We start from the raw sequence: 20,531 nt of genomic DNA, 5'->3' as shown, positions 1-20,531 counted from the left end.
AGTTAGCAGATATCTTTACTAAAGATCTTCCCTAGAATGCTATCGATTCTATCTACAACAAACTGAAAGTCGTTGACATCTACTTTCCAACTTAAGGTAGAGTGTCCGAATACAACTCATAGTCAACTATTCCTTGATTAGGGGCATAATTACTGATTTACCTAGACACACAATATATGTCTAAGATACATTCCTTGCACTGCACCTACCTACCACCAACCACCTACATCTCACATATCCCTTATTTTATATTCTTGAGAACATTATATATACATATTGTAATCATTCTTTGGAATATGAAATAATATACTGTCAATTCTCCTTCTCTCTCACTAAGATTTAGCTTTCAATATGGCATCAAAATAGGTTTATCATACCCTACTCTAAACTCGTTTTGAATCTATGAATTATCTCGCCTTGAAACTCTAAATCAACTGAGATCTTCGGATCAAGTTATCTTGGGCTCTCGACAACTTTGTGTTCAGTTTCAAGTTGGACACTTCAGAAAATTTTCACATACCAACTTGAGGGGTGATGTGGGATATATCATAGGAGTGAAATTAACTTATGATAGAATTTTTATTGGAGTGATTTATGGGACTGATTTTAAGAATTCTCCATCAATATATTTTCCATATTTATCACTTGTATTCTTTCATCACCCATAGATGGAGGTGCTCGTCTTAAACAATATTAAGAGAGAATATAAAAAAAGTGATAGTCTTTCGAGTTTTGTGCCATGGATGTCTGACCCACGTTATATCCTTGTGTTCATGTTTAATTTCTCTCTTCAATTTTTTTTTATCTTTCAACAATTGTAAACCATGATTCGATCAAATAATTCAGACCTTCTAGAGATTCATCTAAAATCATTCTCTACCCCAACCCAATCTGAGGGCTGCATGCATGCACAAAATCTCTGCTTTCATTTTCTTTTTTCTAAGAACCCTCTGAATTTGTAATAATACTGTCATTGCCTAAGAAACAATTTCAACTGAATCAATTTGCAGATGAGACTCATGTCAATTAATGGCCTAAGAACTAACTTTTGGTGTTCACTTTATATACTCATTGCCACATTGTAGAATCAGAATCAAGAAGTATTTTCTGTGACAGAGATTGTGCTTTCATGTATACTATGAATGGATGATGGCAGAGTTAATATCAGAAACAGATGAATATCCAAATTTGATGTTCTAAGTCGTACTTGTTGCTAGAGTGGAGGATGACAAAAGTAATACGAATAACTAGGATATGTATCTGCATTTTAAAATGATCTCAGATGTCATTTTTTCCTTCTGATTAGAGGTACTAGATTACGTATCTGGTTCATTTGTAAGAGTCTTTTCAGCTAAATAAGGGTAAGATTACTTTAAAGGAACCCTAATATAATTCAGTTTTCGATTTCTGTCTTATTTTACATATGATAAGCTACTGCAAGTTCATAAGAGATTTAGATTCCTGTGTTGATAGTATTATCCATTCGAAATCAAATTAGTACGGAGTAGGGAGTATACAAGAAGGATATAAATCTGGGTTGGAGGCTCTCGATTGAAAGACTGTCCATTTCAATATCCACGGTAAACTGGAACTAGGATCCAACTACTCAAAATATAACTTAGTTAATTCAACAGCAGGTGACTAAAATAGATGGAAAGGGAAGGTGACAAAAATGGACGGAAAAGGACAGTTATGGTATGGAGACACTCCAAATCCCAAATATATAACAGTTCGGATAATGGAATGGCAGAAAGAAAACATGAACAGGAAAACTGTGGTTTGTATTTCCAGCCTCATTGATCATACTGTTCATATTAGAACGGTTATGCAGGTTCTTGTATTTACAGTACATGTAGCAGGAGTATGCATGAAATACTAAACCAAACAAATAGAGAAAAAAAAAAAGGAATTCACTAACCTCGTGGAACATTTCTGCAAGAATGCGTGCAGGCTTTATATGAATCAAATCCCCTTTTCACCTCTGTTTTCTTTTTAGCCTCTGGAAATTGGGTTTCATAGGTTGGGATCCTGTTGTGTTCTGGTCTGCTGCTTGAGTGGATGGGAACGGGATCAGAGGCGTCTTTCTTGAAACACAAGCATCAACATTGACACCGCTTACGATAATGGGTGAAACTACCTTTGTTTTCTGCTGTTTTGGGATCTCCAGCCTCTCCAATATCCTCGATGTTCTTTCATCCAATTGCCTATTAGTATCTACCTGTGACAGGACTGGTCGATCCAACTTCGGTTTAGAAACACAAGTGGGAGAATATATTTTGGGGATTTCACTGACAATCAGCTGTTCCCATTCTGCCGCAATGCTAGCGGTAGTCTTGTCTTCTTGGACAGTCAGATCCATCTCTGGAGTTTCCTTATCTATTATTACAACATCTATTGTTGGCTTTGATGGCATAGCCTCTGCTGAAGAATCTCTCTTCGTTGAGTTCGGTTCAGAGGTCTCAACTTTGCAACTGGAAGTTATTGAGCTGATATTCAAATTTAAAGTTAGATGGCTTCAACTGGTTCATCAAAGAAAAACTTCACCATTAGTTTTGATAGTATTGCCAAATAATTGTGATTTAGCAGTGATGAAGCCTACTAACACAAGCCCAGTCAAGTGTCAGAGAGTTTAAAGAAAGAATTACATCAGAATTCAAATTTCAATCACTTCATGGAACAAAGCCATCCTCCATAATGAATTTACTTCATACATGGAACCAAGACCATATATCCGAAATATAGTAAACTGAAAAGAATTTTGACAAAACCTAAACCAGATATTTTAGAACATAATGAATCAGACTAAATATGAATGCTACAATTAAACATTATGCATTCACTGAAATTTTCTTCTCAAATCAAAATTGAGAGGCTGAATTTCAATTGGATGTACAACAGAAAATAGAGCTTCTTTGTCTCAATTTATGCAAGCAATAACTAGTTTTCTTCAAAGATGACCATGGCAAAAGATTTGGTTACTCTATGGGGATTTCAAAAAATCTGGGCCAGTTCTATCATGGATCACAGTCAACTTGGCCCCAGCTTCAATGAACTCGCATTTACAAGCCTTAGACTTAGCCTCAGTTTTTCTGGAGTTGACAATTATTACGTCATATTCTTAATAACTTAACAAGGTTCTGAGTTCCTTTGATATTTTTTCTTGAGCTGAAAGGTGTTGGCCGGCAGAATGATCACACTTGAACTCACGCACCTCACCATGTATGATCACAACTCTGATGGTGATGGTTGTTTCCTGGATGAGAAGAAGAGGTGGTTTATATTTATATACTTTCAGGCACAACTTTTACAGGAACAGTTGTGACCCTATGAATGGTCATATAGGTAGCTCTAAGGCACCTGGGGTGGATAGTAAAATTTAAATACACCACAGGAATTCCCAGTTTAATCATTCAAATTCAAAAAAAAAAAATATCCTCCTTCCCTTGTCTTTCTGTAAACATTCATATGCCTTAACAAGATTTATACAACCCTCTCTAACCTGGGGTTATATCACTGCCACTTAGTTATTATATGTGGGCCGACTATAATGGTATCAGAGCACTGGTTCTAACAACTTTGATGCCAGGGAAAGGTTTTATGAGCAAGTATTTTCTGGAAGGATGACCTGACTAATTCTAGATTAGCAGCCTCCTTTCATCCTCGTAAGTATAGAATTACACCGCAATTTTTGCTGGAAAATTATGTCAATTTTACTATCAAGAAGACCTATTATCTTTACTGCATCTGTGTGAACTCTGTCAAAGTTCATCGTCCACAAAGTTTTGTTGCGTTCCAAAATCACCCCATGGAAGTATATGTGCCATGAGTATGGAGCGAAAAACACTGCTTAGGACACATCTGGTGTGTTTTCTGGCCATTGAAAGCAGCGACAAAGATACTTAGATCTCTTTCTGAAACATTTAAAGCTAAGGTTACTGCCATAGAAGAAAGTAAAGATATAGATAATATTAAGGTAGTTGACTTAGTAGGATCAGGACAAACCTATGAACTCCACAATCCTCCAACTAATAGGCTAGAAGCCTTGCACTGAGTTATAAAGAAAGATCCCAGTGATGATTTTAGCAGCGAGTCTGCCGAAGAAATTGTTTTACTTGCTAGGAAATTTAAAAAGTTTTTGAAAAACAAATTTAGCAATAAAGGTAAGTTTTCAAGAAAATTTGAACCTAGGAAGGAAAAATCTAAAAGAACTTCGAAGGATATAATATGCTGGAATTGTGGCGAGAAAGGTCACTTTCTAAAAGAATGTCCTAAGAAACCTAAAGAAAAATAACAAAGATAAGAAGAAGAAAGCTACGGAGCATTCTAATTCATCTGAATTAGATAGTGATGATTCTTCTTCTAAGGCTGAGGAGGTATCACAAGTTGCGTTGGTTTCAAGTGTAGAACCTCAAAATTCTTCCAGAGAACTTCTGAATTGAATAGTGATACCAAAGAAGATAATAATAGTTATATTGGAAGTGAAGATTAAAAAGATGATAATGATGATCCTTCAAAGCTCAAAGCAACGGTTAATTAAATATTTGAGGAGACTGTTCAAGCTAACAATCTTAATAATTAAGAAGCTAGAACAAACTTTTAACAAACTAAGAAAATATTGCCTGAGAAAACATTGTACATAGATAAACCTGAAAAGGTAGAACTGATTTGCTCTAAAAGATAAAAGTCTTAGAACAAGATTATGAGGTACAAAACCTAGAGAACTATTATATTAAAAGCATTGAAAAATTAGAGGCTGAACTTGAAACCTCTAAGGTAGTAGCATCTAAGTTTACATCTAGATAAGCTACTTAATGGGTAAATCTTCATATGATAAGACTGGCTTAGGTTATATTGAAACTTCTCCAACAAAAGTTGTGTTACCTACTACTCCTGCTTTTACTAGGACTAAACATATTTCTATTCATGTTACTAAGCATAATGACAAAGAATGCTCAAACTTCTCGTATTCAATCTAGGAATAATCAAGTTGTTCGCCCTTCAAAAAAATTTCAGCCACTTTTCTGTACTGCACTTGCAGTGATAAGGTAGGGCACTTTAGATTTTATCGTTATCAACGCCATGGCGATGCTGAAAAATGGATGCTTTTGGAAGAATGCCATGTTTAATAATTATCCACCCAACAGAAATCAGAATGTTAAGAAGAAATCCAAAAAAGAATAAGTCACCTAATAGGAACCAAGATGTCTCAATGAACAAAAAATCAATTTGGTTAAGCAGGAATGACTTGAAAAAATATTTCTGGATATTCCATTGGATTCCTTGGGCCATCAAAACCTTAAAAATCAAATGATAAGTGATTACATAAAAGAAAGATCATAGCTTAGGGTTATTTTTAATGGATTATATTCTGGAAACCTAAGACTATGTGATTGTATATGTTTCTATAGTATAGTTTCTTTTAAAATAATTTCAAGTAAGACTATGTTTTTTATTTTTTTTATTAGTGAAAAACTCTTTAAATTACTCACATATATGCTTACTTGTCTAAGTTGTGAACTTTAACTTAAATAATGACTAACTTGTTAGGAAAAACAAAATTTTCTGTTAAGGCAGTCTCAAGACTGAATATTTTTCATGAAAATGGCTACCTATGGGAATTGTCCAAAGCTACCAAGACTAAATAGAAAATAGAACAATAATTAAACATCTTAGGAAATAGCTATCTACCACTAGCATGAAAGCCATCGCGAAAAGAAAGAAAAGTTGAAAAGAATTGAAAATATGTGTAAACCCTCAAATCTTTCTTATTGAAAATTATTTTTGTTTTAGAACATAAATTCGACTTGGTTTATATATGCGTCAAGTTTAATTCTAATGTGCACGTGATTTTCTGAGTTGATTTCTGAGGAATTATAAATGCACAAAACTTTGAACCAAATTGTTTAAATTTTTTAGTTTATTGAGCTTGAAATAATTAAAATTTGAGACCACTATGACATACCCAACTCGTATAACCTCTTGTCCCTTAAAGGGGAGGTGAGGAGTTTGCGCCCCATAGGGGCATTTGTGGGTGTGTGTGAGTATCTAACTAAAATAAATTAAATTTGTGGGTTCAATTTCAATTTGAAGCATTTGGATTTTTTACTTGATTTAAAAAGTTGAGTAAATGGCATGGTTTAGGCCTTAATTTTATATATTTATTTATTTAAAACACAGAAAAAAAAAAAAACGAAGAGACAAAACCCAAAAAAGGATTATTTTTATACGTTTTATATTAATTTTATATGTTTATTTTAGTGTATTAAAAGTCTTAGACATAAAATTAAAATTCAAAAATTTTCAAATTAGTCTAAGAATCCACATATAGACTATGTCAACTGATCTATCGATCGATTAAGGGCTTGCAGGGTTGGAAATATATTTTTCAGTCTATGTCAGTCGATCAAACAAGAGGTCTCCAGTGAGTGTCGGTCAATCGACAAAGAAAGTGTTGAAAATGTTGTTTCTCTTCTTGCTCTCGCTCAGCCGAAGGATCGTTTGGTTTACCAAAAGAAGAAGATGAAAGGGTATCCATTCAATAAATCAAAGCCATGCAATGCAATCACCCAGTCCTTTATATTGCAAGGTTTAAAATAAAAACCTCAAACCTCAGTTTCAAGCACTCTACAAGATCTTAGAGCTCAACATAGAACCCAAAAATCATCCCGAACTCACCCATCCCCACTTAGAGTTCATGTCCTACATTGCCATGGGTAAATTCATCAATTTGCCTGCTTTTACATATGATGATTATTGGATTGGAGAACAACAAACAGAAGATTTTGACATTTTCCAAGCTCATGAGTACTCTCATTAACATGGCTATTCCCAAATCCTAGAGAGGAAATTTCTCCCGGCAAAGATGATCTTTGCAAAAGCTCATTGAAGAAATTAGTGAAACACCTCACTCTGAACCTCTGTTGTAAGCATATGGAAGTGACCTCATCGAAAGATTATGATTTAGAGAATTGTGATGAAGGAATGGAATCGGATTCAGATGCTCATCCACCAACAGTCCATTAAAGGCTTGATTTTGTCGAGAAGCACCAGGAATCTGCCTATATATAGCTACTATTATACATAGAAATAGCAACCTTCATGTTTTCATAGTACACTAACCATTTCCTTCTAAACTTACCCGTTCACCTTTAGGGCAATTCATCTCTTTCTTCTTTTTTTTTTCTTTTTTTCGTGTGTGTGTGTGTGTTTGTTGTTTTTGTTTATAGGGTTAGAAATGAAATTTTGAGCTTTCCCAAACATCTTATGGTTATTATGGACAATTCATGCAGTCAATGTGGCCAAAAAGCAACCGAATGATGATTCTGTTTATCTTGTCCGCCGGCAGAAAGATTTGTGCTTATTTTTTAAACCTATGGTGACCATGAGACATATTAAAAACCCTCAGGGGAGGTCAGTAATATTCTCCCTGGAAATAACTAACAACCACAGAAAACTTACTCAATTTTAGCAGAAGGACCACAACTACAAAGGAGCTGTTAATGTATGTATCCTTTCAGTGTAGTGTATATATGAGGAAGTCTCAAGCTGAATGGAGAAGATAAATACCCAAACTGCAAGCTCTCTTTTACAAGCAAGTTTAGTTTTTGATGGAAGCCTCTCTCATGCAGGAAGGGATTGTAGTCATTTACTTCCATCTGAAAAAACATAGGCATGAAAACATCATTTAAGCAAGCTCAATAATTTTCCACTAACAAGGAAAGCTTATCTATTTTCAGCAAAAAAATTGAACCATCAGAGATCTAAATAATTTATATTAATAAAGTTGCAATGATGCTCTTTTAGGATCTAGTACAATATACAGATTTCCCTACACATAATCATTTGAACAAACAACTTTTTTTCTATAATATGTCATATCCATATAGAAACCTAGAAAATCTTGTCCATGTCGCTAATGGATTTGCATTCCTGTACCCTGTAATTTATCATCAGGTAGCAGTAGCAATTTTAAAATATGTTCGACTTTATACAGAATCTATTAAGGCATTGAAGACAAACAAACTAAAATTGACTACAAGAATGAAAGATTATCAAAGTTAAATAAAGAGAAAAAGAAATTCTCAACATAGTTTTAAACTAAATCCAACCTTCAGTAAAGAGCCTTGGACAGAGTTTTCAATCTCCTTAGATGATGAAGAACCAAATAATTGACTGACATCCGGGGATGGCAAAACATCCTCTGATCCTGCAAGGCGCTGCATGCTCATTCTTAGTTTAATTAGAAATTTAGAACAAGAAGCAGAGAAGTACAAAAGCAGAAAGGTTAAAAATGTAATGAGTATGATTGGATGCTCTAGTGATCTTGGATGCTTGGACGCTCTAGTATGTTGTGTTTTTTTTTTTTTTTTTTTTTTTTTTTTGAACTTTTAGTGCCTTTATTATGGACTTCAAATTCAGAAAAACTCTAGGGTTTTGTTTGTTTCAATTTAAAAAGGAAACTGAGATTCAAACTGCTCGATTGATCTAGGTCGATCAATTGACACCAGGCCGGTAAGGCTTCAATGGATCCCTCGATTAATGCAAGTCTGCTGTCCTATTATAAATGGGATTTTTATTTTAAGTTCCTAAAAACACTGCACTGCATACCAAAAAGGATTTATTTGAATCAAACATGTGATGAGTGCATGTTTAGTGAGTGTCCCAATATAAGTTGCAATTACAATTTTTCCTTGAATATATGTGGAATTCCATATTGTTGGAAATTAAACTCCTTTGTTCGGCACAGCTGAAGCATGACTAAAAAAAACATATAATAACACAATATTTAACGTGATTCGCCTATGTACACGGAGAGAAGAAAATCCACTATACTGAATCAAGAGAATACACAACTATAGAGAATTCCCACACACTTATTGCATATCTCTACCTCACTCACTCTCTTCTCTTCTCACTCCCTCCATTCTCTTTTCTTCTCCACTCAACTCCCTCTCCATCTATTGACAGTTCCCAACCATAGCTTGATGAACAAGTAATACAAATCCTTGTTGGGTAGGAATACAGTTACTTGGGCCTCAAGTACAATTACTTTGGCCCCAAGTCTAATAACACATCCCCAAACCAATACAACCCAAGACCCAACCAATAAGAAATTGAGACATACATAACACATATCTACCTTGGACAAGGTACCACAACTAATTAAACTAACTAGAGACTTTAACAAACATAAAAATAAGCAAAAATAGAGACTAGTTTCTATCAAGATTTGCCAACCTAAAGTCCTATGACCTTACAGTTTTAAAAGTAATAAAAATAATTTAATAAGAAATGAGAAAGGGTAAAATAGACTTTTGTGATGGGTTTGTCCTTAATTGCAACAAATCATTAGTTTAGGGGGGCAGTTTTGTAGTTCAGGGGGTTATTTGCAAAAGCACAATAGTTCATGGGTTTTTTTGGCACTTTACCGGAGATAAAAAGGCTATACTTCCCTTAACAATTTAAACAATACATATAACTATCTAACAATATAAGGTATATGAGAATTCATTTATTTCATGATTGAGTTTATTCTTCATTAATTTCATTAAAAGTATAATATTAAACATTTTTAATAACAATAATGACACAAAATTCATTAATAAGTTACTTGTGTTAACTGATCTTCAAAAATGCAATAAAAATCATTAAAATTTAATAAAAATTCCACCCTTAACAAATTATGTTGTAAAAAGTCACATACGGGTGCACTTGCTGCACTTCGGGCACTATGTGCAAGGTCAAGAAAAATTCACAAGTGCGATAATCGATTTTGGTACGTTACGCCGACACAAGCAGATTCAATTACACCGCGTTCGTGACTACAGCAGCAACATCGACTGCGAGCCATGCTTGGACAATTAACAAATAATCCATTATCTGAACTTCGATTCCATATGAATGGTGGGAAGTTACGTCATCTTCTTTTTTAGCCAACACTGCTCAAGCTTGTATCTCAACTTTAAATTCATTTCTCCTGGTGTTTGGGGTAATCATCAAAATTCATGTGACTCATGTCCATTTAAAGAAGAGTTCAAAATTTTAAACAAATTCTGCTTATAATCAAGAGGTAAAAACCTGTCCCTCAAATTTGATTCCAATTCACCCCATGCTCAACTTATGGCTCTACAACTAGAACCTAGAATCCACGACCCTAGAATCCACATTCAGAATTAATAAGGAAAATCTAATCAGTAGCCACTTTTGGTATTTGAACTTCACTTTTTGCCTGAGTTGATTAAGTTTTAATGGGTATTGCTTCCCACTCTGCATCACAATCATTATGCGTGGCAACAACAGAATCCAACAGCTTTATTTCTCTCCTCTCCACTTCCTCTCTTTCTTTGCCTCCCTAACAACTCGATCATTTTCTCCCCCAACTAAAATAAGGGTAAACTTGGCAAGCACGTGATGTAAAAAGTTCTCATTGCTGACAATTATGAATAGTTAAAGTAGTAGTCTGTCAGCACATCAGTGTCAATTTAGAAACTTGAATTGAGGTAGCAATTGGCAGGAACAGAGTTAGCCCAAAATAAATGACAAAGGTTATTTACCCTGAGAATCATTAGACCTTTGTCTGAAGGGAGAAGAATATAATAGCAGTAGAAGGAAGCCTCCATCATAGTTTCTATTTGACAATTTGAATAGCAAACTAAACCCTGGTCAAAGGAATGAAGTACACTTGAAAGCCCCTGAAAAACTGCCAAACCACAGCCTGTCTCATAAAATGGAATAGACACCAAATTTGTAGAGAAATACTCAAAAGTAAAAACAAGAAAATTAACTAACATTAATCAAGATAGATCATAGAGTGAAAGCCAAGGGCAGTGTTACTACAGAAATCTCTCTTATTTAACATTAACAATGCACAACAGAAACTTAAATGGAGCCTTTTCACACACCTTGAGTATTTAGCTCTGACGTATCATCTGACTCATTAAAAGTTGATGAAGTTACCATGTAGGACGTTCCTAAAACAAGCCCTGTTGAGAACGCCAAAAAGTAAGAGTTAGTTGTAGATGCTGAATCCATCCTTGAGAGGAAAGTTGACATAATAAAGTGTGATGCTGAATCTTTAGCTAAAATTACAAATCTGTGAGACGTGGAAAAGTAATTGTGCCTTTCAACCCAATACAAGAAACAAAGAGAGGGAAAAGTGGAATGCTCTTTATTTTTTGGTATTACAATACCATATGCATAATGTATCTGAAATGTTCAACCCATTGATCTGAGCTGCCCAACCAATAAGACCCATCAGAATTTATTCTAACTCTCAAGGTAAAATACGAAATTCTCTGAAGTGATATAAAAGAATTTATAATGCAGGAAATCTCTTCAAGCCTCAGCATAAGATATGTGAAGCAGGCAATAAAAGAATTTTGAATGGTTAAATTATTAAAAATAAGAATAATATTTTTTTAATAATAAAATTATAATGACAAGTAAAACTTTGATAAACAGTCACTGGACCATAATTTTTTATTTAATATGGGAGGTGTACATTCCAAAGGCACAAGCCAGTATCAAATTGTAAGATGTCAAGTTCACAGTCAAAAGGCATGACACTAAAGGATTGAGACACAAGGTAGTAATCTTGAGGTGAGCATCAATTCTTAGCATTAAACAATATTTTAACACTAGTTATAAAGCAGTATTCTTTCCTTCATCACAAGGAATGGTAGGCGCCAAAATGGCCACAAAACAGATGAAAAGCATTAGTTTTAAGAAAATGAAACTACCTCAATAAATTAATCTCCATTTTTTACAGAAATTGGCAGGCAGTGTTCTAATTGTCACTTACCTTCGCATAGAGATCCTAAATTAGTCCTCTCAATAACATTGAAGTCAATCGGCAAAGAAGCTTGCTGATGCTTCACACAGCTCTTGAAAGAGGGCAGAAACAGGATTGTTTGTTCTCCAACCTTCACAGAATTTTCATTCAAATCAAGCATTCCTAGATCACTGCCTGTAACTGGACAAGACGACCTCTTTGTCTTTCCAGTTGCACCATCTAATGGAATACCATGACACCTGCACGTCTACTTGTGGAAACACCAATACCTATATGATTAGAATATGAACCATTTACAACAAATACGAAGAACAATAAACGAAATTATTTAATACCAGTGACAACTTATAGACCATCTGCAATTCCCCCCAAATAAGAAAGGAGTGGGGTTGGGGACTGTAAAAGGTCCGTAACAATGGTACATATTAATAAAATACAATGTCACACACACACAAAAAAAAAAAAAAAAAAAGAAAGGAGCAACTGGATAAGGTATCCTGTCAAAGGAAATATATGATGTAATACATTTCTCAAATAAACAAAGAGTAACCTAGAAACACCTAGCTAGTATTACTTAATACTTACCAAAAGTACACTACAGACTATGGCTGTAGATGCAGCCAGCCAAGTTTCAACATTGGGAAAACTTATAACCTGAACAACCCAACCCAGATTTACATCTTTCTATAGACTTGAACTTCAGTGTCAAGACAAGATAAGACCTCTGAAAGCACAATTAAAATTCCTGTTAAGAGATTAGAACTTAGTGTCGCCAAATTTTGTACTCCGTATGTGATTACTTTTTTATTTTTCCTCTCTATACTTAAATAACTGATACCTACTATATTTAAATCAGTTATTATTAGTTAAAATTGGTAAAGATCTATTTATCTCTCTAATTTTGTTTTTGGCATAGTGTACATTGACATATTACAGACTTGGGCAATGGTCCTAATCTCAATTGGTTTATGGCATATCAATTGCAGATTTTATGAATTTTCCAAAGGAAAGAGGAAGCTAAATTATAGCTAATAAAACAAATAGAAGTGATACGAACTGATTAGAAAAAATAGACCTAAAATTCTGAATTCTAGTATTCTACTAGAAACCAATTAACTCCTGATTCCTAGACCAGCAATTAGTAGCAACAATGTTTGAATTGTGGCAAATCTAAGGGCCCCCAACCAAACAAAGGGAGTATGAAATCGTCTGTTTAGGCCCGCAATTCTAATTCCACCACACAAGGTTCTAAACGTATAAAACTACTTCAAAAGCTATAACAATATAGTTCCTGCTGTAATTAGTGATGACTGAAGTGCTTAAAAAACATATACTTGCAAGTATATTAACTATTTAAGATATATGCTATGTGTCCTACCTAGAAGTATTCAAGGTGGAGGGTGATATACAAATAAATAAAGTTATTGCAAAGACAAAGTGGAGAATACATGTACATGGTGTACAATCCATCAAACCAGTAATAAATGCCATATAGTGTTTCAAGATATATGATGCTCAGCTGAAATGTCAACGTGATTTGGGTTTTACATGACATAAGATAACTGTTTTGCTGAATGAAGTTATTTTAGTTGTTAACCACTGTGGAACATGCAAGAAAAGAAACTTTAGAACCAAGAGAAAGCAGAACTAAAAGTTACTACCTGACAGGGACTGAATCTGTCGATTATGTTAATGACAGATGGGTACAAATTGCAGGATATCTGATTGAAAGAACCAAAAATGTTGCTCTTAAAGATGAAGCGAGCCTGTAATGATTCTTCCACGTCATCATTCAACTCCTGTAACCATCGTTTTACCAGGCCACACAATACCTGTGCATCTGCAAATTTGTTCTCTGTAAGTATTCAGTATAAACGTTTTTCCCAGCTTTTATAGGCCTAAAATACAATGACAAATGTATCATTTCACTAACAGTCCCTCATTGGGCACTAATACTCCATTCTTAATTCTTGAATAAGATTATTGGCCCTGGAATCTTGACAAAATGTTAGACTTCGGCCAGAGAGAGAGAGAGAGTTCACTAGATTCTTTTGTTTCACTTTCTTTTCTCTTCCCTCCTTCCTTATGTCGATTCTGCCAGTAAAAATGTGAAAGCACTGAGACTCCTTCATTTCAGTTTCCTGGTATGAGATTCCACTGATGTTTAAGGGCATGTTATATCCACACACACACACACACACACACACACACAAAATAAACAAAAAAGCATTCCTTCCCAACACTTCATTACAATTATTATTAAGAAGAGAATACATGGCATATCTTAAGGTGATGTCTGGGACTAACTCCATGCTGATTTTAAATTGAAGAGATTATTACTAACACCAACTCTGGTACAACTCGTCAATGTTATCATGAGAAAGGGTTGATGAATGATATTCCAAACCTAGCTACTTCATTTTAACAAATAACATATGTGCATTAATAAAAAGAATTTTTTTAGGATTTTTAACTACTTCATAATCATGATTCCCCAAAAATAAATAAAAAAATAAATAAAATAGAAATCATGTTGGATAAACAACTGATAATAATCTACATTCATGAATAATAGTTATAAAAAAAAATCAGGTGTTTTATATGATTGAAGCACTGTTCCCAATATAACTTTAACCTGGAAGATAGGTTCGAAATGAGCAATTCTCGAGATCACTGATATGCTTGTCAAATTTGATGATATTTCGTGGCATGTCACTAAGATGGCTCAAGTTTTGCTCCAAGAATACAAACTCAACTGAGACACAGTTTTCTCCTGCATCCTATCAGAAGATGAACCACCAAAAGGAAATTCAAGATTCTAAGGTTATAGGCATGATGCCAGCAGTCTTAAACATAAAAGAGAATCGAAATACAGGTGAAGTTTGCCTCACCATGAGAGTCTTTCTCATAGCAGAATCTAGGTCTTCAACAAAGCAAGAGCTAATCAAAATCACTTTTCTCGCAATATCTTTTTCATGACAACCCCATGAGTATATACCTTCATGGCTTAGGATGCTTAAAAGTTTCAAATCTGATTGTAATGACCATATTGAATTGCCAATAGGAAAAATCAGAGATAAAAGACAATTAAGATAACAAAGAAACAAAAAGTAATGGAATTATATATGTCTATGTAAATTAACACGCATACAAAGATTACCACGGCAATAGAGAGCTCCAGAATCGTTTAATTCAGGCAAGAAGGCATCAGTTGGCAGGTTGTTGACCGCATGGTGGAAATCACGAAGACTGAAGTTTCCTCTTGGACTGTATGCAACCTTTAACTGTTTTCAATGTGGATTAATTCACAGATCATCAATATATATATATATATATATCCAATCTATCCATACAAATATATATAATAGCCACAATCTGTGTGTGTACTGTGTACACACAGACTGAAATTGCCAAATTGAAAGCCGTTATTGTGTGTTTAAATTGTGAAATTTCATAATCGAACCATTATAGTCTGAAAATAGAAAAAAGTGTAAAACACATATACACACGTATACATACATGAATATGGACATAGATATAGGTAACCATACCTCATCGGAAGAAGAAACTCGATTTTTGAAGAGATAGCAAAGTCCGATCCGATCAGTGAGTGGCTTGGAGCGTAGTCTCTCAGCGATCGGAGCCGAAACGGCATAGAAATTGGCGAGCTGCAACAGCGACTAGAGAGAGAATACACGATACAGTGAATCGATTTACTAATCAATATCTCAAAATATGAAAATGCATAATTGAACGTTTGAGAGTGATAATCATAAGAGTGAGAATTGAGAAAGGAATTGCTATTAGACTCAGAGATTAAGCAAAAGTAACTTCGAATATATACAAATACACAAACATATATATATATATATATATATATATATATATATATATATACCTTCTTTAGGTCTCGAAGTAATGGAGGCGATAGGCTCCTCAGATCCAATACGAAGCACAGCATAAACATTTTGCCTTCCTCTCTCTGCTTCTCTTCTCTCTATCTGCATCTCTCCGACTCTCCTTATATATCAATGTATAATAGGGGTTTTTGGACTAGTTTGGCGCGCAATGGTTGATAAAACAGCTATACTTGTGCCTGTGTTATATATATTAAAAAAATTATAAATTATAGAAGAATGGACATGAAAAAATTAATATGAGGTTAGCTTAGTGCTACCTGCCAAGTGCCTGAGTTAAAAGCTGGATATTAAGGATATATAACGCCAATAGAACGGAAAATTTGTCGAACAATTTAAAGTTTAGTTGGTAGAAAAAGAAAAAATACAATTTGTAAATTTAAAAAATAAAAAAATAAAACAAAATACAGAAAAGTATGAATTTACAAATAACTCATTTAAAGTATATTTTGTGCACAGTACTCCATAAACTATCACATTTTGTTGCAAAATGCCCCCAATGCCTAGACTATATTTCATTAAATGACTATAATGTCCTTTCTGATACCAATATACGGAAAGATAAAAGGAAGATAGAAGAACTAAGAACGTTTACAAGAGGGATAGAGAAGATAAAGATAAAAATATAAAACTTCAGATGCCGAATGTTAAACAAAGCGTTGGTTTAAATAAGAAAATAAAAGTGATTTTTACTATTTGACAAGTACTGTTCATGAATAATATCCGGATAAGATGGAATCTGCTTTCACTGTTCATGAATAGTGTTTTGTTGGTCACTTTTCACTGTTGATGAATAGTAGACTCTACTTTTCACTGTTGATGAATAGTAGTTTTGACATTTCTTCTTGTTGTGTGCTGGATTGCTGTGCAGTCGATCAGGGAGAAGATAATGTCAGTCTTCCATGCATACTCATCTAAAGGAGGACTGCTGACTAGGCTTTGAGCATAATATTCATGCCAATCAACATCGGACTGTTCGGCACCCATGATGATGTCTGGGGGAACATCGATTGTGAGATTCGTAATTTTTGTTAAGAATTCAGTGGATTCAAGGTGTTATTCGTGTCCATAATCGGGATAGTTCATGAACAGTTGTGTGACAAAGAGTCTTCTTCAGTCACAAATTGTGTGAAGGCATGCATCTTTTGTTTGAGATACACTAACTGCAACTGCTTTGTTTTTTAGGTGCAATAAACTATTAATTGCTGGAAAAGCATTCCATGAAGTACAATCATGTGAGGAGAAAGTAATTAATTTTGTTAATTAGTACCCAATCAACAAGTTCCATTGACCATTCAAAACCAGGACAATGAAAATAGTCATTTTTGGAATTAATTTTCTATTGTAAATCATGTCGAAGTGATTTATTTCTTGGTGATTAACAAGATAGAAATAACTGATAGTTTTAAAATTATCTTCTATTTTCCAGAGGATTATTTTAAACAGGTCAAGAGGAAACATGTTTCTTACTTTTTCAAAAAGACATATTCTATTGATTTTTGCAAATGTCTTATTTAGAAAATCATTTTCTCCAACTAACTGGGCAAGTTTTAAAAAACAATTAATATGAGTTAAAGAAAAATCTTTTCCTAGTCAACTGATAAACAAATTTGAACGCAAAGCTTTTTAAGCTCTTTGGTGATGGCTGTTTGTTTAGCAATGAGAGAAGTAAGAGCACTCAGGTGTTGCTTGAATTTCTTATTGCAGTCTAGTTGATGCATTTTCCATACACCATTGACTTCTTCGTAGAAATTGATTGGAATTCCAGGATTGTAAAAGTTTTTTACTTCTACTGTTCCTGTCATTTTGCAAAGTTTGCGAAAATATTTTGTGCAGCTTGACCCACATTATAGAACAATTGTTGAGCTTCTATAAGAATGTTGTATGCTTTAAAACAAGACCCATTATAATTTTTTAATTGGGCATGACAATCATTCCAGTTTGCATAAATTCATGGTTGAAATCCTGCAAAGACAAACCATTTGTTTAATGACTGAGTTGGTTGAACTAGTTGTTTACCTGCTTTTTTAGCGATTGTGATCTAACGTAGTCATTTAATGAAATATAGTCTAAGCATTGGTGGCATTTTGCAACAAAATGTGATAGTTCATGGAGTATTATGCACAAAATGTGATAATTTCTTAATTTTTCATGAATATATTGCATGAAAATAATGTATTTTTTATTTAAGTAATTTATTAATTTTTTATCAATATGGAGTATATTGTATGATAAAGAAAGTATTTTTCTATAGAAATAAATTTAAATTGAGTATAAAGGTTTATTATAAATAATGAAGTTTTAATAATAAGTTAAGCATTTTAATTACAAATTCATTTCTTTTTTGCTATTTTTTTATAATAAATTGATACTAATAATAAAATTAAGGTAAATAGTATAATTGAGAAAAGATAATATAGATAATTTAATAAGAAATGATAAAATTAATTTTAAAAAAAGGGTAAAATAGTCTTTTACACTGAATTTATCCTTAATTGTAACAAATAGTTCAAGGAGCAATATGTAGTTTAGTGGAATTGGTTATTTTTTGCACTCTTTTTTTTTCTTTTCTTTTTTTTTTTTTTTCACTTTGCGTACCCATGATTCTTATTTTCTTTTATTCTTATTTTTTGTAAAATAAAAAGGTAGTGTTAGAAATTTGGCGACCACTAACCTCTCACAATTAATCTCAGTGGTTGAATTCAGACTATCGATATAGTTGCTCACGATAATACATCATAAAATATATATATATGTATATCCACTGAATTACTATAAATATATGCAGAGACAGTTATTTCAGTATATTAGTATTAGATCATTCACAAACATAGTAGTTGTTTCAACCCTTAGCTTCATTTAAAATCACAAGTCCCGGAACGAGTCACATTGTTGATCGTTCTCATGCGTAGAAAGAGAGATCAATTTCTTCTTTAGCATTTTCATTGCCTCCGAATCATCGAAGTCGAACATAGCATTTGAGATACTAACCACACCAGGGTTTTGGCTGTTGAGCACAGAAAACACAGTAGCCAACTCGAACCCAGAATTCAAGCAATAGTGAAGCAGACCTTTAGGAAACACAAACACATCACCTTCCTTAAGAACCTTCTGAAACGGTTTATTGGCGGCATCCACAAATCCAACAAACACAACACCTTTGCTAACGAAGATCATCTCGGATGCTCTCGGGTGCGAGTGTGGCACCACCATGCCGTCCACTTCCAGGTCGGTCCTGGCAACCGATAGGCCGAGGGTGTTGAGGCCCGGGAAGTCCGCGGCGGTGACGATGGTGGTGGAGGACAGGTCGAAGTTGTCTGTGTTTCCCACGTGGTTCAGCCTCGAGGTCTTGAAATCCGAGGCTGAAATGTTTGTCGGGTTCTTGCATGGGAACCCGTTCATGAATATGGTTTGACGTTTTGAATCATCCGTTGGACATGCATCAAAGATGTTATTGCTGTCGAAGGAGGAGCAGAGTTTGATGCAATTGAAGTAAGAGGAGACGACAATGCAAAAGAGAAGAAAAGGCTTCGTCATTTTTTGTTTAGTTTGATCCATCTTATGTGTAGATATTTATCGTTGCTATACACTATATCCTTATTTTCATATGTGACTAATATATATATGGAATGTTTTGAGGTTGCTACAAGTGGAAGTAATACTTTCTATGGCTTGGAGTTCACTTCACTACTGTCCTAGAAGTAGATTATGTTGTAAGAACTAAGAAGTGCATTGCTTAAAAGAAAGATGTGCTGCAATTATCTAGATAATCGTAACCTTGTAACTAATATAGAAGAAAATATTAGAGTTAAACAAAAATATGAATTAAATGAAAAAAAGATCTCTTAAAATTTTACAAGTGCGTCCCAGGGACGATGCGACGTTGGCAGGGATTCGGGAGGTAACTCGTTGAGATTTGCATAATCAGGGGCGTTGCGTCATTGGTAGGGCTCTGGGAAGTAACTCGTTGAGATTTCGCTTTCGAACCACACTCCAGACTTGAATGATATGTGTGTTGTGGGACTGATACACGCGCTTTAAGAGGAAGAAAAAATTACAATTGCTTATTTATGAATACATAAGTACAAAATGTATCATATTACATAATAAATGGTCTGATTGACATCTCATTGCTCTTTTTAGTAATCCTGGAAGCAAATTTTTTTCTCTAGTTGACATTGCAGCGAACACATTCTGGTCACTCACAACCATTGCCCTCGTTATATAATATTATGGCATTAGAACCAAGTATTGCGTGGTTTGGTGAAACTTTTATAATTTAATTTTAAGTAAAAATAATAATTTAAAAGGTAGAGCGCGCCAAAATTTAATATTTAAACTTGGACCTAAATTTACTTTAATAAACACGACATAAGAGTAAATAGTTCTACCTTTGGACACCGTGTAAAATTTTGACTAAAATTAAATATCTGAGGTTACTAAAAGTGTAATTCCTAATTATGAAAAAAAAAAAAAAAAAGTTCTAACATTCTATCATTCCGTTGGAGAATCTTAATTTTAAAAAAGAAAAAGAAAAAAAGTAATCTTAATCCTACGTAGATATTTAGGTTGGGATGAGGATGTGCTAAATGCACGGTGAAAACTCTATCATCCATCAAAATTACCCATAGATAAATTTATATATATATATATATATATATATATATATATATATATATATTTTCATCGCATAAATTGATGGGACGAAAATGTGCCAAATGCATGGTGACAACTAATTCTATATAATTTACTGCTACTTTTAATTCAACTTCAAAGGAAGATGGGTGAGAAATGAATGGTTAAATATAAACCTTTTTTCATAT

At 33.9% G+C, this 20,531-nt stretch overlaps 2 protein-coding genes across 3 annotated transcripts; both read right to left on the bottom strand.

Moving 5' to 3' along the window:
- Positions 1–1,762: 1,762 nt before the first annotated feature.
- LOC132284633 (uncharacterized) lies at positions 1,763–15,900 on the bottom strand. 2 transcript variants are annotated; one of them, XM_059786752.1, is made up of 12 exons: positions 15,690–15,887; positions 15,343–15,471; positions 14,952–15,075; positions 14,683–14,822; positions 14,427–14,571; positions 13,453–13,631; positions 11,801–12,038; positions 10,902–10,982; positions 10,554–10,699; positions 8,109–8,216; positions 7,567–7,655; positions 1,763–2,486 (listed from the first exon to the last, which is right to left on the bottom strand). In XM_059786752.1, the coding sequence occupies exons 1-12, from the start codon at positions 15,756–15,758 to the stop codon at positions 1,976–1,978; spliced, it is 1,959 nt and encodes a 652-aa protein (XP_059642735.1). In that variant the 5' UTR covers positions 15,759–15,887; the 3' UTR covers positions 1,763–1,975. The 2 variants fall into 2 exon arrangements, with proteins under 2 accessions (XP_059642735.1, XP_059642736.1); XM_059786753.1 differs by having other exon boundaries at positions 2,371–2,486; positions 7,459–7,655; positions 15,690–15,900.
- A 2,591-nt stretch (positions 15,901–18,491) lies between these two features.
- LOC132283187 (germin-like protein subfamily 3 member 4) lies at positions 18,492–19,286 on the bottom strand. The gene has a single exon (XM_059785113.1). It carries the CDS (start codon positions 19,264–19,266, stop codon positions 18,574–18,576), a length of 693 nt encoding a protein of 230 aa, XP_059641096.1. The 5' UTR covers positions 19,267–19,286; the 3' UTR covers positions 18,492–18,573.
- Between the last annotated feature and the right edge of the window lie 1,245 nt (positions 19,287–20,531).

The sequence above is a fragment of the Cornus florida genome, unplaced genomic scaffold, assembly GCF_030987335.1.
Source record: "Cornus florida cultivar Cherokee Brave unplaced genomic scaffold, ASM3098733v1 CherokeeBrave_3.0.0_Hap2_Chr11, whole genome shotgun sequence".
Classification (NCBI taxonomy): Eukaryota; Viridiplantae; Streptophyta; class Magnoliopsida; order Cornales; family Cornaceae; genus Cornus; species Cornus florida.
The sequence above is the reverse complement of the archived record's forward strand: the minus strand, read 5'-3'. Positions and strand labels throughout refer to the sequence as shown.